The following is a 23,646-nucleotide window of genomic DNA, read 5'->3' as shown; positions in this document are numbered from 1 at the left end:
AGTTCAACCATTATGAAAGACAGTGTAGCGATTCCTCAAAGACTAAAAAACAGAAATACCATTCAACCCAGCAATCCCATTACTGAGAATATACCCAAAGGAATGTAAATCGTTCTATTATAAAGACACATGCATTTGTATGTTCACTGCAGCACTATTTACAATAGCAAAGACATTAAATCAACCTAAATGCCCATCAGTGGTAGACTGGATAAAGAAAATGTGGTACATATACACCATGGAATAAAATGCAGCCAAAAGAAGAATAAGGTCACGTCCTTTGCAAGAACATGGATGGAGTTGAAGGCCATCATACTTAGCAAACTAATGCAGGAACAGAAAACCAAACAATGCATGTTCACACTTACAGGTGGGAGCTGACTGATGAGAACACACGGATACATAAAGGGGAACAACACACACTGGGGTCTATTGTATGGTGGAGGGTGGTAGGAGGGAGAGGATCAAGAAAAATGACTAGGGCTGGGCGTGGTGGCTCACGCCTATAATCCCAGCACTTTGGGAGGCCAAGGCGGGTGGATCACAAGGTCAAGAGATCGAGACCATCCTGGTTAGCAAGGTGAAACCCCATCTCTACTAATACAAAAAATTAGCTGGGCATGGTGGCGCGTGCCTGTAATCCCAGCTACTCAGGAGGCTGAGGCAGGAGAATTGCCTGAACCCAGGAGGCAGAGGTTGCGGTGAGCCGGGATCACGCCATTACACTCCAGCCTGGGTAACAAGAGCAAAACTCTGTCTCAAAAAAAAAAAAAAAAAAAAAGAAAGAAAGAAAAATGACTGATGGGCACTAAACTTAATACCTGGGTGATGAAATAAGTACAACAAACCTCCATGACACAAATCTACCTATATAACAAACATGCACATATGTCCCTAAACTTAAAAGTTAAAAAAAAAAAAAAAAAAAAGCAAAGGAGTGCATATTTCTTATCTCTTCTCCTTTTGAATAAAGTAAGAAAATTCATCATTTAGGGGTAGTCATTAATTTGGACAGCAGCAAAAATAACAACTGAGCGGAGGCAGTTTTGTTTGCCAACAGTTGTTTAGCAGCTTGTTATTTTAAAAACCGATCCTATAGACTTAGTAGGCTGAGAAGCTATTTCTGTGATATATTGTATCAAAGCATTTGAGGAAGACTAGCAATGCCCCAAATTCAGTGGATGCGCAGAACCAATATATCACCCTAGTAAAATTACAAAGCTTCTTATGTGTGATTAGATTTTGTTTTAGGTGCTTTTCTCTTGGTTCCCTGAATTTCCTCATTACATACAGGCTTTATAGGACAGTGGTTCTCGAGCTGTGTACATACCACTCCTCAAATTTCTTATGGGTGTGCCACCAGTCATAATCAATTGGCACTTATTTAGAGTTTTCTTAATGTTGTTCACATAGTAAGTGCTATATTAAAATAATTTGTAGGTTTAATGTTCTTGAAAATATAGTTTGAATTTAATTTTAGTTACCAAATAAGCATGTCGTCATTCTAATTAGCATCAGTTCATCTGACTTTCTACTTGCCTAGTATTTTCCATCTGAGGTTAGAAAGAAGTCACATATGGTAGAAGCAGAAATCTGGTCATATTTACTTTGAAGCCTGTCTATTCTTTATAAACAGGCTTCATCCTTAAAACTTTAAATCAGCAGTACCAGTAAATTAGTGGAAAGTTTATAAAAAGATATTGGTGTACACATTTATTTCTGTAGAAACCACATCTACAGCTAAGACTTTCACCAAGGTAGAAACCAACTTTTTTTTCATTAACAGCTTCAGTGGTTGGGATGTACCCCTTTTACTATTTGAAAGACTGATGAGTATATGGTTTCTGAGTCTCACTCATCTGAGTATGCCCAATCTCTGTTTCTTTGATATAACCAAATTCCTTCGGAAGATGAAGAAAGCACAGAAGAGGTGACAGACATGGCACCTTGTGGCTTCTGGAGCCATGAAGTAGTGAGTTGAGTAGGGCTCTGGAGGTTATTTATCCAGTGGTTCATTTCACTGCAGGCTTCTGTTTGTAAATTTTCTTAGAAACCCCTTGATTTGATATGTTTATTCAATCTGTAGTTGTAGTCTTCTGGGGACTTATTTCAGAATAGCCCTTTTCTTTTCTATAAAGCAATGCTCAACCACTAGTTTCCTTCTGCTTCTCAGGAATGTTAGAAAACTCAGCACTTGGTGAGAAGGCAAGGAGTAAAGTGATGGTGTGTTGTAATGAAAATATTCTTTCATCCAAGGAGCCACAAGTTATTAATGGTATCTGATGGGTCTCTGGTTCATTAGAGATGAAAAATGTGGCATCTAAAATATAACCTATTTTTCAAAATCAGCAGGAAAAATTAAAATACATGTCATATATAAAATACAAAAGAAATATTATTTTCTTCCCAAGCATATTACCCCCCACCTCCACCCCCATCCTATTTTTCTTCAACCTGGGAAGTCTGTCCCAATGGCCTGGCTGGCTTTACCCTTTCTCTGTCTGCTTCTTGTCACCATAATCTATACTTTTTCCAACTTTTCTTCTCCTAATCTTTTGTTCTGAAAATAGCCAGGATGTTTGTGGTGAGCTAGAACTAAAATAAAAATAAGATAAGGTTTACCTGTACAATGGGGTGCTATTGCTCATGTTATCAACTGCCTGGCTTTAGCTGATGGATGGAATAAAAATGATGTATCTGTGTAGGGTGAATGTGGATTTAACTTAATCTGGCAAACTTTAGATTCAGAGCTCTTTTGTGTAGTTTTTTTTTCTTTTCTAAGGAGTAGGGGCTGTTTGTAGAATTGGGGAGAAAGATTGGCAGCCCAGGGAGAGTTTAAATCATAGCAGGAATGTACAGAATAGATTTTTTATTTTATGTACTTTGAAGTTTCTGTGTTTAAAAATGTTCTGTATTTTGAAAATTAATAGGCTTATGGATTGCAATAGGGATAAAATATCACTTCCAAATATGCACCACTGAACTCTTATCAGTATAATTACAATGTCATCACCAGTGGCCCAACTTCCTAAGGCTTCTGGGCCTCTAAGGGGGATTTTGTATTATTGCAAATGTTTGTCAGATTGTAGTCTCAATTTAATGTTTTCCTGTAGAGTCTGTTTGATCAGTACCTAAATCTAACATTTATTGCCATGGTTTGTTTGCTAGGATGTGATTTCAACTCCTTTCCAACCCACTCTCCCTAGAGTGGCAAATGTGACAGTTCCTAAAACTTCCATTATTCCTGTATCAGGTGAGATTACCTAACAAAATTTGCTTTTCATTAACAGTCCAAAATCTTGCTTTCTAAAGCATCCCCTTCATTCATGGTCAGCAAAGACCATGACTAAGTTCTCCTCCTCCACTTTCCCTACCTGGGTTTCTTTGAGGGTAGGACTGAAGAAGGCAGAGTTCCCTAAGGTTTTGGAAAGATCCATTCAAATGTGGACATCATTCCTCTTTCCTTGTTGTCTGGGAGGCCTTCTGCTGTTCCTCATGCCGCCTGCCCATTCTGCTCAGCAACAGATGCCCATGCAGTCATCTGGCTTGGTACTGTGAATGCCAGTCAGGAGCTCTACCACCTGGAGCTGGGGGTGCCCCTGCTATGTCTCCTGTGGGTTGTGGAGGCCTTGGAAGGGGCTGCATGCCACTTTCTGCTCTTCTTAGGTAGCCTCATATAGCTACAAAATATGGAGAGCTGGGCTATCATTAAATGCATGTCCAGCCTAACACTGTGCAGCTTTTTCTCAGTGTTTTGTTTTTTTTTTTCAGCTGACCCTTTTTTTTCTACTTAAGGGGATAATGCAGTACATTTCAGGAAGAGGCTTTTCCTCTATGCTTAGGGTGAATAACCCAGACTGTTAGACTTGGTAGGCAGGGCCCTAGATGCCTCTCAGTCCCTGTTTCTTTAGGAAGAAAACTTTCACTTCAGTAGCTAATAGAAAGGTAGGATTCCATTGTGTACAACTCCAAGGGGCACCCCTCCTCTGGAGGGTACTATCATGGTCGACTCAAAAGTGGGTAAGTAAAGGATTTGGCCATTTTGGGTAGATGATGTAAGTGAGTGATTAACCCACTTTCCTGCTTTCACAAGGTGTTGGTCTATGAATGGGTAACAGCCACCAGACTTATGGCACCTGTCTGCAGGGGCACCTCTGACACCAAGGCAGCTGCCTCTGGTACTCCACATATCTCCCCAAACAAACGTCCCCCTACCTAATCTATACCTAGATTATCCTACCTGGATAGTCTTTTCCTTTTCTAGAAACCACTCCTAGGTTTAAACAAAGCCTCTAAGAAGTTCACATCTAAGTTCACCTCCATATATGCTTATGTGTATGTCTATACAGTTTGATGACAGACTACTCTCTACGTGTGTAGGTAGGCAGGCAGGTAGGTGATAGATAAACATCAAGTCACCAGTTTTGCTTGAGCCTGTTTCTTAGGATACTCAAAATAAAGCTCAGGGCCAGAAATTTGGTGGATGCTTTCTAAGTTGATTGAATCATGGCAGCACCATTTAACTGCCCACTTAATTCTAGCTCAAAGTTTACAAGTATTCAAAAGTTGTCATGTATCAACAACATTCATTTATTCATTTTATTCATTCATTCAGAATACTTAATGAATGCCATATGTGACTAGAGCTAGAGAGTAAGGCATGGTCCTATCCCTCTTGGAGTTACAATCTAGCGGGAGAGACAGGTAAGGAAATAATTGCAATCCCACTAGATGAGTGCTATAATGGAGACAGGCTTATTTATAAACCATGAAAGATCAAGTCCAGCAAGGGAATTAAAGGTTTACCAGAGCCAGGCTCCTAAATATCAGTAGACCTAGTCATGTCATATATTTCGTCGTTCGGATTGACATGTAGAAATCTGGAAACAACTATACTGATTTAGCAAGCACTGGAGGATTTGTAAATAAAGTCCATGGCTCGCTGTAATTTTTTGAGTTTTGAGTGGTAGTCTTTTTTACTGGAGGCATCTACCTGAAGTCAATGAATGCTGACTGTTTTGACTTCTCAATAATCTGTCTTTTCTTTTTAGCCTAGGAAACAATAACAAACATGAAATTTAGTACAGAATAGTTTCATCTTCAGCAGAAATAAAATTACAAATGAAATACCTTTCATGCTCATGTAACTTGACCATTCTTAATACCTTAAACTGTTCAGTAAGTTCAATATGGAAATATGGGAAAGAAACACATGGGAAATAATCCTGGAATATCAAATGTACAGCTTTTGATTGAAACGTGTTCACAGAACAGGTATGGAGAGGATGGGAATTTATGGAAACTCAGAGGGGGCTTTGTCTTAGACCTGCTCCCTTCTGTGAGGAATGAGACTGGGCTTTGTCTTACCTCATATAGGTGCTCTGTGGGCAATTTATGTGAAAGCACTTGGTCAACTGTAAAGCTTTTTACCAATGTAAAGCAGGAATATTATCATTATTTTAAAATCCCACCTTGGTGCCTGGAACGGTTAATGTGCCTCCTGAGAGTAACTTAAGCAATGAAAACAGTCCAGGATATTCTGTAATATCTCTTCCCTAATTATGCAAAGAATCCTCTAAAAGCGATGCTGTTGAATTTTAAGATTCTGTTCTTCAATTGTGTAAAATTCAAAATAGAGTGTTATATTTTTTTGGTGTGACATACCATGAATACATTTATATGATTTTTATTTACTCACAACTTGACATTATGAAATGGTTTCTTGTTAAAATCACAAAAACATAGTGCTTTAGTATGGCTTCTCTAAATTTTAAGAATCTAGTTATTTATGTTTTACATTGTCCAAAAGCATCAACTTTATGTTGACAGCGGATTGGGCATACATTTGCAGCATTGATAATGAGCAAAATAAACAAGTGAGAATTCTCCTAGGACTTAAAAATTACTTCTTAAATAAGCCATGCTTGGAATATTTTACCTGCAAATTATGTGTGTAAATATCAAATTATAAAATATGAAATAGTTGTGTAAAATATAAAGCTGCAAGATACTATTCAGTTGAAATTTCTCATTTCCCAGATGAGGCTACTGAGATTCAGATAGCCTATGTTATTCACATGAGATCATTCAGCTGTTTAGTGGCAGAGTCAGAACTTGAATTGAAATCTCTTGACTTCCAGCCACTGCAGTAGCTTTCCTAACAGGCGAGCATGCAGAAATTCAAGTATTTTTATAAAAAGTGATGCTGAAATTGCACTGCTACATGTTCTCTGTTGTGTAATTTTATCTTGGGTAATATTAAGATTGCACTTTACTTTTTTGCTTAAAATTACATGTATACTTAAATATCTGCACTCGTGTTTATGTGAGAGGCGAATAATTTCTCAGTTGCCAAGCCCAAGCAAGAAAGCCTGAGAGTATCTTTTGAGTACCTCATTTGAGTATGAGCACACAAATTAATTCTGAAAGTTAGGAAATTAGAATGGCATTTGGATGGCTATATTATCTGTTTGAAGATAGCTACGTGTAGAAATTTATTTTAAAATACCACATTTGTTGTCCATGTTTTGAAGCATCCCCCAAACCCATTCTTCCTGAAGGTGTTGAGTCTGAAGGTGCAGACTTGATCATCCATGAAACTGTGACCTAATGTAAACTTGCTAAGAAATAGTATAATAATATCCTTGCCCTAAGGGTAAAACACTCAACTCTAGCTTTTCTCTTTCATCCTTGCTCAGACTACAATCATATTTCTTTGTTAGCGTTTCCTCTTTGCATTGTGGTGCAGCTGACGTTGATAGATAGCATGGAGAAACTAAATTCAAAAAGAAGAAAAAAGAAAAGAAAAAAAAAACTCTTATACTGTTGGCTCAAAAATAATGTGTGCAGAAAGCTCTTTAGCTGCTCGCCCTGCCCCCCTACCATCCCTTCTTTCCTCGGGCTGCAGCTGCTGACAGCAGGCACAACTGAGCTATAATTTGGCCACATTTGGCTCATGTAAATTGTGATAAACAGTGAGCCCATAATATTTATTTTAAAGATTCATTCAGTGAAGGTAAGTGTTCTTGACTTGTGTATACATGCTGGTAAATGGAAAGCTGCAGATGTGAAGACCAGCTCTGAACTGCATGCCACACAATTAATACGACTGCATGATGCTCTGTTGTTCACAGGTGCAGGGGTGTTGGAACCCTTTGAAGAAGTGTGTAGCTAACAGCCCATACATAATTCAGAAGAAGTCTTCAATGGAAGACCCTCGGGGGATAAATGGACAGTCTGTAAGTAAACAGAATGTCAGTCCGAAGGAAAGAGTTATTACTTTTAAAATTATAATGGCATTTTTATTGTAACTTGAGAATCTGGAAATTTCTCAAAAGCTCTGTACCAATGTACCAATTTTTAATGATTTTGAAGGTTATGAATTAAGGAGTATACTATTTCATCAGCCTAACCTAATTTATATCTTTTATCAGTGGTATCAGTTATCAAAAGTAGAGTCATAGCAGAAAAACCTAACCTTAATATTATGTAATTATCCCAGTATGCATAAGATAATTTTTAGGCTTACAGTTTCTTTGACTCAGGGAAAACATATATTTGTCTCATAAAACTTAAATTACTATCAATTTTTTGGATTGTTTTATATGTATTTGTTTTGTGGCTATACCTGTGCGTATGTGTCTTCAAAACAGGTGTTTAGTGGAGAAGTTTCACAGTTTGATGAACTCTTCAATGGGCCTTAAAATAAGAGAGCCTTAGGTCCTATTTTGTTTGTTGACTTGTGAACAGAAGAGAAAGGGTTCACAGATTTTCTAAAGGTTTTTATCGGGAAGAAAGAAAGCTACCTTTGGTTCATATAGGAATATTTCCAGTTAGGGCTCATCTTACAAATAACTTTGAGTTATACAGAACTTGAATAATTCAATGAATTTTAGTTTTTAAGAAGTATATTTCATTAAGTTAAAGTTATTTTCTTGGGAAACTTCCACAGCAACATGTGGGGCGGCATCCGTGACTTTGCACTGTAAGTTCCCTGGTCAGATATGATGCTTTCAGACCTGTGATTTCATAGCTCATCTTTGTTCGCAGTGGAATTCTTACAAGCCTGAAGCATGATCTTTAGTAACACTGTTGTGGTTCCTGTAAATGTGTGTTTTACAAGACCTATTGGTGTTATGCAATAAGCAGGAACTGCTAATGGATGGGAATTTTAATAACAAATGGTCAAGTGCTATGAAGGTATCTTTGCAGTCACACTGTATGCAATTACAGAGTGTATTTATGGATCACAAGTCAACTTGTGAGATAATTCACATAAAGCACTTTGAGATCACTTTGTATCATGTAGCTTTCACCCTAAACAGAAAACGAATTCAACCCATTTAATTCATCCTTTGATTGTTTAAAACTCCTGTGATGGGTCTGTGATGTTTGAATTTATTATGTTAAAATACATTTCAGTTTATATAAAGTTAATGAAAACTAAACTCATTAATAACTTCTTACTGCCACGTTTTATGAACTCTGCTTCCTAGATGGAGGTAAGTTGATGCATTGGAGAATCACCAACTAATTTAATAATATCTGCAAAGAAATGCTGCCAATAATGTGTCCTTTGATACCTTGTATTGTGCAAATTCTAATTTAAGATGGAAGACATTAACTAAGATTTGAGACTAAAATAACAAATAGGTAAGAAATGTAACGATTAAAATAATTTATTTTGGCCATCAAATAAAAGACATGTGAGAGGGCAATCTAATTGCCTCTCATTTTGTCTTTTTTTTTGTTATGTGAGAGTGAAGCATTTTCAATCTTCAAAGGTATTTGGCTATCTCAGAGGTACAGAGCAAAAAAGGAGTATTTTCATGGACAAACACTGTGTGACACTGATTGGAGAATCCGTGTCCTGGCAATTTGGCAGCTGCCTTAGCCAGGAGGGGTCACAGTCTTTTCACAGACCCCCGTGTGAAGCCTTGGGTGGGCTCCTCAGGCTTCCTTTGGCTCTCAGGTTTCTCCTTTTCTTTAGGAAGGTGAGGAGAGAGGCTCAAGGTGGGGAGAGAGGCTAAGATGGGAAGAGAACCTAGAACATAGCTGAAAGCATTAAGGTTACTCAAGAATATAAAGAATTTATATAAAGAATTTATATACTCCAGCCTGGGTGACACAGTGAGGCCCTGTCTCCTTTAAAAAAAAGAGTCCTGGACAAGTACAGAGAGTGCTCACAAACGACTGAATTTTCCCTTGCTTATCACGTTCATCTTTCACAAGTTTATGTCACAAAAGCTTTTCAGCCATATTCAGAGTAAACCCCTGTGCCCACTTCAACAGTTAACAGCATTCTGCCATTCTCATTCCATCTTCCTGCTACCTACTCATCACACCACCACTGAAAAATGACTGTTTTTCTTTACAGTTTTTTAAGATAAAATGTACGTGCATTAAAAGGCACAAATCTTAACTATCCCATTTTGACAAATGGATGTAGCCATGTAACCTACACCTTGTGTCATGAATTGGAACATCTCCATCTTCCCAGAAAGCCCTCTCGGACCCTTCACACTCAGTACCTCCTCAATACCCATCCTCTGACACCACAGGCAACCACTGTTCCAATTGTTTCTACTTTTGATCAGTTTTGCCTGTTCTAAAAGTTCATGCAAATGGAATCCTCAGTGTGTTTCTGGCTTCTTTCACTCAGGACCATGTCTGTGAGAGTCATCAGTGATGTTGCATGTCTCCGTAGGTTATTCTTTTTTATGGATGAGTTGAATCCATTATACATTCTTTTAAAAATATAGGAAATATATTCCAAGCACTTCTCTGGGAACTTTGATTTTTGCATCTGTAAAATGAGAAAAGTGAAATCCATATAACCTAAGGTCTTTTCCAGCTTTAATATTGTGTATCTCGTTCTTATACTTTATAGCCCTTTGCTCACAGAATTACACATGCTATAATGGTGCATTCTGGATTGTGCCTCTTCTAGTAAGGCTCAAATACTTGCCTCCTTAAGCATATTTCTGATAGAAATAGGACCTTTGATCTTGTTAGAAAGATGATATGAAAAGCCAAAAAAAAAAAAACAGTTAAAGTTTTTCCACACAATGCCAGCTTGCAAAGCATATTTGTAGCTCTACATGGGCTATTATTAGTATAATATTATGAATCTTTATTGCCTTTGTAAACAGCAATTCTTTATCAAGTCTCAATGGTTCTTTTTCTACTTCGTAGATAGACAAGTGACAAGATTGAAAGAGAAGGTGGCGACACCTCTTCATGTCTTTCTTTTAGCTCAGCTCTCTGGGCTGAGGAGGAGGTTGACAAGCGCTACCAGTGTACTTGTGGCTCCATGATATCTGGTGAGCCCAGCAAGTCTCTCTCTCTCTGTGGGAGAGGAGCTTCCCTGTGGTTTCAGTGGATGAGAGGGTGGCAGTGCAGGGAAGCCCTTAAACAAGGGTGTGTTCATTCTTCATCTTGGTCCTACCACTGTCATTGTGAGATTTGAAGCTAAAAATTCTGAGGGGACTGATGATACTTGAGGGAGGGGAAATAACTAATTGTGTGAATATTGGAAAGTACAATAGTCCTATCATGTAGCCTCTTGACCTAGCAGAGCTTTGGAAATGTGACTATCCTATGCTGAAAGGCCATGGGCAGAGGTGAAGCTACTTCTTATTTTGATCCTTTGTAGACACGACCCTGAGTAGAAATTTGAAATCAGAAAGCCCACCTTTCTAATTCTGAAATGTTTTGCTTACATGTCTCCTGCATTTAGGAAGAGGCAGTTACGCGTATGATTTTGTAAGTTCTGTCCACTCCTCTCTTCACCTCATGAGGACATCAAGGAGGGAGGAGGTTTGTGGGGTTTCACATCACTTCTATCATGATCTTGGCCACTCCTCTATTTGCCTCTGAGGAGTTCCCATTTGGATGGGCACAGTTCCACTCTCTCAGCAGCCACGGCAGTAGAACTGCTGATCCCTCAGTGGTTGTCCCGATCTAAGGTAAACACTTGAAACACAGGCACCGAACAGCTGAGCTATAGCCACTTCTTTCAGTTTCTTTAGTTTATGAGGATTTCTAGAAAGAAAACATGTCAAGATAAAAAAAAAGCACCTACTCACTTTTTAAAAGTGAATTTTAAAAACAAATCGTTCCATTTTCCTTATGAAGTTGTGAAGGCTGCAGCTAAAAACCTACCATTCAATAACCCAAAACCTGTGTCTGAATGAAATAGAGAGCCTAGTTTTTAGAAACTACATTTTAGATTTGGAATCACAAGACCTGGTTTTACCTTTTACTAGTTGTATGACCTGGGGCAGATTTATAAGCATCAGTCTCTTCTGCTATAAAACAGATGATAATATTTGCCTTCTCTAATTTAAAATCACAATTTTGTAGTTCAAGTGGGATCATGTATTCAAATGTTCTTTGAAAATTGAAAAGCACAATATAACTCTAATGCACTTTTTATTGGAAATATCTCTAGAAAAATGTGGTCATGAATAAAAAATTATCTGGCCACCTGCAAGTCTACAATACAATTTTAAAAATGTACCCATCACACCTGCATCAGGTATTATAAACACCAATCCTTCATACGTTTGCTCCTGATTTTGTCAGCTCATGTATTGGGGGAAGAATTAGGTCTCCTGAGACTCTAAAAGGAGAATTTTGTTACAAATGGTAGATAGTTAACTTACTTTTCTTTTTTTTTTTTTTGAGACGGACTCTCACTCTGTCTCCAGGCTGGAGTGCAGTGATGCCATCTCTGCTTATTGCAACCTCTGCCTCCTGGGTTCAAGCAATTCTCCTGCCTCAGCCTCCTGAGTAGCTGGGACTACAGGCATATGCCACCACACCCAGCTACTTTTTGTGTTTTTAGTAGATAACGGGGTTTCACCATGTTGACCAGGATGGTCTCTATCTCTTGACCTTGTGATCTACTCGCCTCGGCCTCCCAAAGTTCTGGGATCACAGGTGTGACGCACCTGGCCATTAACTTACATTTCTTTCAAAAATTTTAGATGACAATATTCTAGATCCTTTTGGAATAATTTTACTTTAGGTCTCCATTGTACTCTCATTACTGTATCTCTTGTGTCTCCTTTAAGTTATGATAAATTTGAAGTATTAACAGCAGCTTTTGCTGAGATGCTGGGTTTTGCAAGAAAACTATTAAATATAACATGTATGTACCTTATTCCTGTGCTTGGAGATTCTAGAAATAAAAGGTGACTTTTAACCAAACTAAAAATTAATTATTTTTTTTAATAGAAAGAAGCACACTCTTTAGCAGAAGTTATTAAAAGTAGTCATACAATTATAATATACATGTAGAAGTCAAATTAACTGGAAAATTTTATACCAAATCACGGTTTGATTTATTCAGCTTCACCCCAAGTAAGATATTTTATATAAATGAAACTTTTAGATAACTTAAATGTAAAACCATGGAATCCAGGGATTTACAATTTCATTTTTTAAAGCGGAGCATCTTAATTAGAATCCTGCATTCGTTTCTCAGGACTTCTGTAACAAAGTACCACAAATTGGGTGTCTTAAAACAACAGAAATTCATTGCTGCACAGTTCTCGAGCCTAGAAATCCAAATTCAAGATGTTAGCAGGGCCATGCTCCCTCAGGAACCTGGAGGGGAATCCTTTCTTAGCTTCTAGGAGTGCTGGCCATCCCTGGCTTTCTATGACTTGCAGCTGCAGCACTTCAATCTCTGCCTATATTGTGACATGGCCTTCGCCCCTCTTACATCTGTGCTTCTCCTTCTCTTCTTATGAAGACATCAGTGATATTGGATTAGGGCCCATCCTAATGACCTCATCTTAATTTGGTTACATCTTGTAAAGACCCTGTTTCCAAATAAAGTCACATTCACGGATACTAGGGATTAAGACTCCCACTAGGTTGCGGTGGGCCGAAATCGCACCATTGCACTCCAGCCTGGGTAACAAGAATGAAACTCCGTCTCAAAAAAAAAAAAAAGTCTTAAGAAAGACAGCATTTGGGGAATTCAGGTAATTTTCTTTTTCTTTTTCCTACAAATTTTATTCAGTCCTCTTTTTGTTTATAGACTAGCTTTCTCTGTTCCCCTTCACGGTACTGGCTAACCACCATGGTTTACACATTATTGGGTCATCCACCATGCAGGAAGAAGCCTCTGACTGGTCCTGGATGTGTCATGATCCTGTGGCTGACAGAGCAGGGAGCTGCAGCAGAAACACCGCAGTTCCCAGAGGAGTGGCTGGGCAGACCACCCAATAGTTGGCTATTATGGACCTTCAGAAAACTCCCAGGTTGGGATCACTGAAGCACCAGTTTGAAAGCACGTATCTGATCCTACCTCTTCATTTTATAGATGGGGAGATTTAACCTTTGATATACCATCACCTATATTCTAAACATTTGATGGAAATATCTAATCATGAATATATATAATTATTTTCTAACACTTAAGGTTTTTTTTTTAAAACAACTATCAGTTATAAGCTATATCCCTAGTATACTAATTTTCATCTTCCTGTTCACCTGATAGCAATGATGATTTGTGTTTTCAGCTTGAAGCATAAGACCTAGAGCTGGGGTAGTCTTTTCAGTTGTGATGGGTACTCAGCAAATAGATAATAGTTTGAATTTGGGAAGGCAGTTAGGCATAGTGAAGGGAACCTTGAATTGGATTCAGAATTCTGGGTTCTGTGTCACAGTTTATTCTAACGGTTCTTTCAAGAAATAACTTTATGAAAGTTATTTCAATTTCTAAGCCTCAATTTTGTTTTTCACTTGTAGAGATAACAGATCTATATTGCTGGCTCCCCATGATGAATAAAGATATCGTATGCCAAAGCATTTTGTAAACTGTAAAGCAGTATGTACAGTCACTAGTGTCAAGGCCAGTGGGGCGTCTTTTTGGAAAGGGTGGGACATTTCAAGTCAGACACATCTGCTTCAGTCTTAGCTCTGTACTCGGGCAAGTTTTTTTCACCCCTCCAAGCCTCAGTTCTTTCTCATTTGTAAAGTAGGCAAAATAATACCTTTCTTGCATGATTGTGTGATTAAAAATAACATGAAAGAATTACCATGAATGAGAGCACAGATTCTGGACCCCAACTTCTTGGGTTCAAATTTGAGCTGGGATGGCCTTACTAGTTGTTATTTAATTAAAATATATTTGACTGGGGGAATAAGGTACTACTCTCTGTTAATTCTGATGTAATGGACAGACATTCACAGGGTTAAGATGAGGTTATGACTTGCAATATCAGACCACACTGGAAGGAATTAGGCAACATTTTTCATTTGAACAGGCAAGGCTGGCTTGGGCACAGTATAGGAGCCTGGGACGGAATGTGATCTGAGGGTTTCAAAGAGACTGGACGTCAGAGTTCACATTGGGCACCAGGTTGTATTAGCTGTTGGGTATTTTCAGTAAAAAATAAAACCTTGACAGGAAAATTACTCCAGAGCCAGGACGGTGACATGTTTATATTTCCAGGGCCAAACACAATGTCAAGCCCTCTATGTGCACTCAGTAAATGTTTGTTTATCTGAGCTGGCCAACATCTTGTGTTCTGGTGTAGCTCACTTGGTCCATATGCACCAAACAGATGGAGTGTGACAAAGATGAAAATTGCTTGTGGCTGACGCTGGAAATAAAGAAAAAAGGGGCCCTAACCATTGGGATTCATTGTCCCTGATGCCTCTGATCTGGCACTCTTAAGATGCAGGAATCTGAGAGCATAAAAAATGTGAACTGGTGTCAGTGAGCAGTTAGCAATTGTGGCATGTGGATCTCTCTGAATAAAAGACACAGACTTTAGGGCTTTGTTTTTGTGCGTATGTGTGTTGGGTGGGGTGGGAGTGGGGGAGAGGGTTAGGGAGGGTGGTTTAAAAACTTAAAAGAAAAAGAAGTCTGGTAATCACCAGAAGTGTGAGCTACACTAAGAAAGCTATTTTGGTATAGCAATAATACAATTAACTTATTCTATAAAGGACCAGATAGGAAATATTACAGGCTTCCAGGCCACAAAGTCTATCACATGCATTCAACTCTGCAGATGTGGCATGAAAATTGCCTTAGACATATGGAACAGTCCCAGGATAATGTTAATACATATAGATAAAATGAGGATCCATGCGTTGTTCTGTTGTTAACCCAGTCAGCCCTTCTTATCTGGGGATGGGATGCAGAACTTGTGAATAAAGAGGGCCAACTTAAGGGGCTTGGGCATCCAAGGATTTTGCTATCTGTGAGAGTTCTGGAACCAGTCCTCCACAGATACCCAGGGATGACTGCCCCTGGATGCCAGGTAGGTTTACTGTTGTGCACCCTCTCCTCTCAAGATTTCTCCTTTTGTTCCTATCAGGCTAGCCCTGACATCTTGAATACGACTGTTTCCTCTCTCTGGGTCTCATTTTCTTTATTTGTAAAATGGAGAATTTGGGAGATGATCTCTTCTAACACAGTATGATTCTGGTGTCCTTATTGTATTGAATAACTGAAGATAATAAAGTCTTTACATCATAAAATGAATGTGTGGTGGTCACCAAGGTGGGCAGGAAGACCAAGCATCAAATTCAAGCATCCGTGTTAACTCAGGTACTCAGTTTGGTGATCCAGTTCCATAATTCCTGGATTGCATTTAAACCCTAGTATGATACATTTCTATACTTCTAAATCCTGCTTGTCTATTTTTCCCCCAATCTTCTTCATTCCTCAGCCAATGAATCTTATTGTAGTGCCCATAGCATATCTTTATGTTGGCTCTAATGTGATGATTCTTTGATGTCCACATTTCTGTGCATCCATAATTTTATTTATGTATAATATCATATACAATGTTCCTATGATTAATTTTAAAACATGCCTAGAATAGTGGTAAAGAAGGATACATTTTATATCCCATTCCCAGGATGTCTTTGTGATGATTTTAGAATATGTTCACAAATGCTTTGATATTCCTCCCTTTAAGAGATGGAGCCTCTTGAAGAGCCCTTTGGATGAACTCTCTCCTTGAGTGTGGTCTGTAGTGACTCAATTCTAAAAGGGAGAAAAAAATAGCAAAAATGACAGTGTGCCACTGTGGACACTAGGTCACAAAGGTCCCTATGGCTTTCTCCGTGCTCTCTGTTGGATTACTCAGTCTAGGGGAAGCCAGCTGCCATGTTGTAAGGACACTCGAGCAGTCCTATGGAGGGGCCCATGTGGCCAGCAACTGAAGCCTTCTGCAGCAACCATGGGAGTGAGCCATCTTACAAATGGATCCTCCAGCCCCAGTTAAGCCTTCAGATGACTGCAGCCCCAGCAGACAGCCAAGGTGTGTTCTCATGAGACCCTGAGCCAGTACCACCCAGCTAAACTGCTCCCAGATTTCTGTCCTTCAAAAATTATGTGTAAGGGCTTTAAACTGATAATTAGTATATGTTTTATTCTAGCTTGTATTGTTCACTCTAACTTAAAAGCCTGTTTGCCTTTTAGGCCATGAGCTGTTTGAGGGCAGAGGATATGCAAAAGAAACAGCCACACTCCCTCTGTCAATCAGTCCTTTCACTATTTTGCACATTGTAGATGTGCAAAATGTTTTGGTTGAATGAGTGAATAAGCACAATTGCCTGGAGCTGAGGTTCTGTAAACAGAAAAAGATCTTCAGGAGTGCTAGTGTGGCAGCTTTAGCCCCCACTTGTCTCCAGGGAATCAAGCACCTTTGGAAATAGGCCAGGATCAAGCTCAGAGGTTTTTTTGCTCTGCCAGGTTTCAAGAAGGTAAGAGGTACCCTAAAAACACCACGGCTATTAATTAAACATCATTAACTGGAACTCCATTCATTGAAAATTGTTGATAATTTGAAGATGAGGTTAATTTTATAAATGTTCTTTTATAAAAATAGGATAATAAAGAAATTAAGAATATAGATTAATTTAGCTTATGTACATGAATATATGAAACTAGGTGGGCAAAATATGTTAACAATAACATACCAAAAATTTCATGTGCTTTTTGCTAATAAATTCTATTCATTGAAGAGATTTTTCTAAGGTACTCAACTAGATTAAATTAGATCAATTAATGTTTTTATTTCAAAGGAATTCATGCAATTTCCTTAAGTGGTCTCCCAAATTCAAACAACATAAATTAGACTCACATTCTTATATATTTTTTTAAAATTTTGATTTCATGCAACTCTGTGACACTGTACTCCCATCTTGTGTCAATAAAACAGTAACTGAACTTACATTCTTACCACATTAATTCAGTGACCTGTGAGGGTAGAGGAAGGAGCATGGGTTTGTCAGGCAGTGAAGACGTGTTGCAGTCCTGACTCAGCTGCTGCCCAAGTGTGTGCAAATCTCTGATTACCTCTGAGCCCCCATCTTCATCTCTAAAATGAGGATAATATTTCAGTCCTGGGTATTTTAGAATGGTTGTGAGGATCAAAAGACAATCATGAGTACCTTTAGTAAGCAATGTAGTAATATACAAATTCTACATGTTTATCAAGAGTATATCTTAAAATACTACAAATGTGTGTATTTTCTTCCAGGCAGTATTCCAAAACAAAAACAACAAAACTTCCTGTGTCTTCTTTACCATTTTTTCATTCTTTTTATAAGTAAAAAGAAAAAAGAAACTTTTAAAAAAAATTACCAATTTTATTTAATTGGTTTTCCATTTCGAAATATGCTGTCTATGGTCCAAAGGGATGCCAGAGATCATTGTATTGAGCCATACAAATATTGTAATGGATGACATTCTTTTACCCATTCTTGTTTTTACTTAATTTAGGTATAAACCAAAATTCCATTCAGGGATTCCAGAATTCATGGTAATTTATTTTGATATTTAGAAATACTCAAATTTTTTATTGTATCAAAAACAATTGGCAAAGTTATATAGTATGTGCTGATTTCTTTCTTTAATGAGGCTGTTGTATTTCTTTCAAAGTATAGCTATCATAGGGATGTTTTTCAAGAATAAAATTTTGTGCTTTGCATATTCAGGTATTAATTTTAATACTAGTCATATTTTACAAGTCTAAAAATGAATGCTGGGTTTGGGATTGATTATTTAAGATAACATTTCTAATTTCTATTTACAAAAATTAGGTGTTTCTGTCATAAGGAAAAATGACCAAGTGCACATTTTACTATATTCATTCTCAGTGCTCACATTGGTGATTTTTAGTGATGTGTTCATGTAAGTTTCTGTGAAACATTAGCAAAATACATGTTTACCTGGCCTCATCTGATAAGTTGGGAGAGTTAACTTGAAAACTGAGTTCAAAAATATTTTGTATGTGAAATTATGTATCTTAAAAATGTTTCTATTTGGTTAGTTATGTCTAAATTGAACACTTGTGTTCTCAAAATAGGAAGCTGTTGGTGATTAAATGGAACTCAAATAACTTATAAATTTCATTCATAGATTAGTTTTTATTAAAATTCATTTGTTAAAAAGTTTACATTAAATATTAGAATTAGTTGTTTGCTCAGCTTCCAAATTACTTGGATAAAGAAGTACACTCACTATTTACTATGGACTCACAAAATCAGTACTGTATTTTAGCTTCATCAATTTCATTTTATTTTATCTAGTCTTTTTAAAAAAATGATAATCTTTCTGTTTGCCCTAGGATAGTTTTCTAAAATACGGTATCTCAAAATTGGTATACATCTTTCTTACTCCTTTGGAATTCAAGCAGTGAGCCAGGCTGCCATCTTAAAACAAAATGGTAGCCAATAACAATTTTCAAGTGAACATATGATCTATTTATGACATTGAATGAGGACTATAATTCACAGAACCATTAGTAATGGCAGCAAGAGAAATAACAGGGCTAATTCACACAAGCGTACAATGAGATTCTATGGTGAACTTCTCATTACTTTGAGGATTAGAGTCCTTTGAAAGTGACATTAACTTTTTGGGACAAAGGTGATTGATTTGCTGCAATTGTAACTGAGGTTAGTGGCTTTCACCTCTCTGCCAATAAGAGTTGAATAGATTTTTATATTACTTTAGAAGACCAGACCCAAAAAAGTTTTTTTTTCTTTTTTTCTTTCTTTCTGAGATGGAATCTCACTCTGTCACCCGGTTGGAGTGCAGTGGCACAATCTCGGCTCACTGCAATCTCTGCCTCCCAGGTTCAAGCAATTCTTCTGCCTCAGCCTTCTGAGTAGCTGGGATTATAGGTGCCCACCACCACGCCACGCCCAGCTAATTTTTGTATTTTTAGTAGAGACAGAGTTTCACCATGTTGGCCAGGATGGTCTCGATCTCTTGACCTTGTGATCCAATTGCCTTGGCCTCCCAAAGTGCTGGGATTATGGACATGAGTCACCATACCATACCTGGCCCCAAAATTCTTGTAATGTTCTCACCCACCTTCAAATATGAGAAAACACAGTAAATGCGAAAGGCACTTGTAAAGGTAGAAAAACAATTTTATAATCCTATAGTGATAAGTTTTAACATGATAAGTGTATTTTGCTACAAAACAAAAATATAATAGAATTTCGTATTAACATGATTGAAATATGGTTCCAAGAGTCCTTTCAAGTTGTTGCCAAAAAATTTGCTTGAGGTCAGGTGTCAGGTGCAGGAGCTCACACCTGTAATCCCAGCAATTTGGGAAGCTAAGGATTGCTTAAACCCAGAAGTTTAAGACCAGCCTGGGCAACATAGTGAGACCACCATCTCTACAAAAAATAAAAACATTAGCCAGGTGTGGTGGCATAAGCCTGTAGTGTCAGCTACTTGGGAGCCTGAGGCGGGAGGAGCGCTTGAGCCCTGGAGGTCAAGGCTTCAGTAAGCTGTGATCACACCCCTGCACTCCAGCCTGGGTGACAGAGAGACCCTGTCTCAAAAAAAAAAAAAAAAAAGGTTGTATTGATAGCTGCATTTTCCATACATTATATATTTTTAAGTCATTAAGCCACTAATAGTCCTTAAGCACTAGAAGTTACGAAAAGATGAAATCAGCTGATTTTCTTGGAAGATATTACTTCTATTTCTTTGGACATGTCCAGTGTCTATTACTACAGAAAATAAAGAACATGTATTAGTCACTTACCACGTAGCAGAGACTGTTCTATGCACTTTATAAATACAGCTTTACCTCATTACCACTTGGTGATAATCTATTGGAGACTCCTGCATAGAGAATAAGGTGGAATTGGATTACTTCTAAAATCCTTTCCACTACTAAGATTTAGTGAATTCATGATTTATTACCTGGTGTTTAATGAAAGAGAGTAAGTGGGGCTATACGGATAAAGGTGGTTTTTCCATATTCAAGGAGGCAAAATGCATAAAGCTCTCTCCTGTTCCTTTGGGCTTAGCATATAATTTTAAAGCAACCTTGCTATATTTTTCCAGAAAGCCTCACATAAAGCACATACAGATTATAAATACTTTTGATATTTCCATGCCAGTTTTCAAGCTCTCTATGAGCCTCATAATGTAGTAAATTCCCTTAAGTCTTCTTAATATTTGGCAAAATGACATATGATCCATGATTAAGCAATAAGCTTTATAAGCTTTAGTTGGTCATTAACTCAAGGAACTTATCCTGTTCCCTTTCTTTTCTCTTTCTTTTATTATCTTTCTAATAGAAACTCAGACTGATAGTTATAAATCTGAACTTAAAATGCGCTATCTAACTGATTACTTGGTGACTAAGTAATAAAAACCTTTAAAAACATGTGCAGCCCTGAAAGAAAAGTATAACAGAGTCATGCTTGGGAAATGCTTGGAAAACATTGACTTACAGTTTATAAAGCAATTCACTTAACATTTTTTGCGTTTGGGGGAAAAAAGTATGTTTAGATTTTGATGGTTTAAAAATATATGTTAAGAGTCCTCATTTCATCATTTAAAGTTTTACAGAAGAGAATCCTACAGTGATTTCTCTGGTTAATAGATGCATGCATTTCTATGCATTATACTTTTAGAAATTTATGTAGTGAATCTACAGATGCATCTTCATTTTACTTTGAACGGTGTTTTGTTTAACTTTTTATGTTTCTTGATATATCAAAATATAACAAAATTTGGAACTACATATGGGAAATGATTTATATTTACCATATGTAGTTCCAAATTTTTCAAAAAATTAGACTATGAGTATCTCAGTAAAATTAAAATGAAACTCACAACTATGATGATCTTAGCCTTAATTTCATGTCACTGAAATGTGAGCGATATTGAGGACAGATTTGAGATATAACTGAAAACATTACATTCAGCCATTTTCATAGTTTTTTGTTCTCAGTATTGGTTGATACTATTATTATTAATTTACCATATATATCTACTTCTCTTGTTCATTTTCATCTGTAATTAGTCATACGATGTGTATTCTCTTTGATTCAATGCTAAGTAATGCTGGCTTAATTTGAGTTAGAAAAAAATAAAGATTTATTTTTTAAAAAGAGGGGACCCAAGTGTAGGACTGGAACAATAGTTAACTTACTGTGTCCAGTCACGTGATAAATGTTTCTGTTTTAACTTTCAAAATTTAATTACCTGTTAGGATTCATGGTACTTTGGAAACCAGAATATATTTGCAGCTAACTACAAAGATAATATAATTGCAATTCCTAAGTTTTAAAATGATGTGTTAATTTTAGTTTTTGCAAATACTATATTTCAGGTTATTTTACATATATATATATTTGAATGTAAAAGAAAAGTCACAGCTTCAGTCTTTATTTCTCATCTTCATTATCTCAGCTGTTTTAAACCCTTTGATAGCATTAGCACAAGTTGATGAGGAGCTAGATGAGCTCACTCAAGCTGAACTCTGGCCCTGGGGGTGTGAAGGTGGGGAGAGGAAGTGCTCTTCATCTCTTTCTCAGAGGTGTGATTCTGTTTACTTTGGAAAGAAAAGATACAAGTATCTCCTAAAGTGGATTAGACATGGCAAGACAAGATGATACATTTGTACTATAAACTCTCAAGCAGCTGTGAGAATGCAGTACGTGTGAAATTTCTTACCTTCTTAAAAATCTTGATAGAGTTGTAGTTAAGCTCTTAACAGTCAAAAACAAACTGCCAATGAAGTTTATTTTCTTTTTTGCTGAGTTTTCTGGACCATTGTTCCGCTTGAGGGGCCCTGTTTGTTAGTTTTGGCTCTGGACTTCTCTTCCTTGAGGATAAGCTCTCCTAAGGTACTTGTACAGCGCAGTGCTCAGGGACTGCCTAGCAGTTTCTTCACAGGCCCAGCTGAAGCATAATTCAACTGCATGACTTCCTGCCTCAGCAGAGGGGGTGGCCAATGAGGGGGTTTGTATCTGTAATGTAAATACATAGTTGATTGTGGAAAAAACTGGAACATTATTGTTTGTTCTCATAAAAGGTTCCTGCTGCAAGTTTTATTTTAAAGTTGGCTTTTAGCCTTTTTTGCTGTGACTTGGATACTGATCTGATTTTCTGCTTTCATGCCCTTTATTAAAAATTTAAAATATTTAATTCAACATTAACTGTGCTTACAAGCCACATAGCAGAATAAAATCACATTACAAACATTGTAGTATTAGATTTTATCACCATTTATTTCTTCTAGCCTGTCCAGGGATTTCTTCATGTTCAGTAGAACTAATTTGCAGTCAGACATTGAGGTCTTCTAGAAGGCCAGCAGGCTCCAGAAATTAATTTATCCAAATAACCGATCCCTCCTAGGCCAACCATAGAGGGACACCAAAATGGCCTAAGAAGGCAGAGCCTCCTTTTGAAGTCTGGAATGTTTTGACTGACTTGAAACAGGCGGCTGGAATGAAAGGATAATTTTCAGTGACCCAGGGGATTTTTTTTTTTTTTTTTTTACCATTTTCAAATATTAGGTAAAACAAAGAGAAATTGCTTGCTCTAATTTAGAAAGACTTAGTAATCAGGAAGGCAACCAGACTGAGCATAAAGTTCCAAGGTCTATAGCAGAGGCTTATTTACTAAACCTAGATTGCTGGCAAAATCACAATTATTATACCCTTAAAAAAACTTAGAAAGGATAGGTTTTAGTTAACATATCTGTATTTTAATCACTTATACCTGAATTATTCTCTTAGTATTTTAAAAAAGAGAACATGAATTTTTCATATTGCCATCTAAAAACATTGCTATATTTTAATCTTAATTTTATTATATGAACAGGAGGATATAATTAAAATAGCTTACTATACTAAATTAGTTTACTGGAAATAGGGTAGATATTTCACATTTGTCTGTTAAAAATTAATAGATTTTAAGGCCATTAGATTTTTAAAGTAAACTGTCACATGGGCAGAAGCATTGTCTAGGTGTAACAAATGTTTTTTGTCTCCCAACTCAGAAGAGATGAAAGCCAGTTTCAGGAGATTCCTTCCTTACATTCTATAATATTCATTGTCATGGGGGAAAAAACACTTTGTGTTTTTAGTGAAGAAAATTATAAGTAGGCATTAGTAACAAAACAACTGTATAGTATATTAAGATATAAATGGCAAATGCTTCTTTTATACATGATACATTTCATGTGACCTATAGTGCAAATATATGCTACTATAGTATTATTTAGGGATAAAGGGTTCAATAATACTTGTAATTTAAAAGTTCTGGGTATTAGTAGTTACTAGCTGATTTTATGAACTTAGATTTTTTTATTTTACAATTTTGTAAAATTATGAAGTAATACATGT

The 23,646-nt window shown here is 37.1% G+C and overlaps 1 protein-coding gene across 6 annotated transcripts in view; it reads left to right on the top strand.

The window, feature by feature from the left end:
- The window catches only part of EYA1 (EYA transcriptional coactivator and phosphatase 1), a 343,456-nt gene that overhangs the window by 5,196 nt on the left and 314,614 nt on the right, over window positions 1-23,646 (top strand). For 4 of the 6 annotated variants that reach the window (XM_012463621.2, XM_012463624.2, XM_012463622.2 and 1 more), the window contains one exon: window positions 7,134-7,238. In XM_012463621.2, coding sequence (XP_012319044.1) covers window positions 7,206-7,238 — 33 coding nt within the window. In that variant the 5' untranslated portion in view covers window positions 7,134-7,205. Of the gene's footprint in view, window positions 1-7,133; window positions 7,239-23,646 lie in introns of those variants that run through there. The other 2 variants (XM_012463631.3, XM_064384271.1) reach the window with 2 other exon arrangements.

The sequence above is a fragment of the Aotus nancymaae genome, unplaced genomic scaffold (genome assembly GCF_030222135.1).
Source record: "Aotus nancymaae isolate 86718 unplaced genomic scaffold, 86718_ANA_hifiasm-v0.15.2.pri h1tg000036l, whole genome shotgun sequence".
In the NCBI taxonomy this organism is placed as follows: domain Eukaryota; kingdom Metazoa; phylum Chordata; class Mammalia; order Primates; family Aotidae; genus Aotus; species Aotus nancymaae.
The sequence above is the reverse complement of the archived record's forward strand: the minus strand, read 5'-3'. Positions and strand labels throughout refer to the sequence as shown.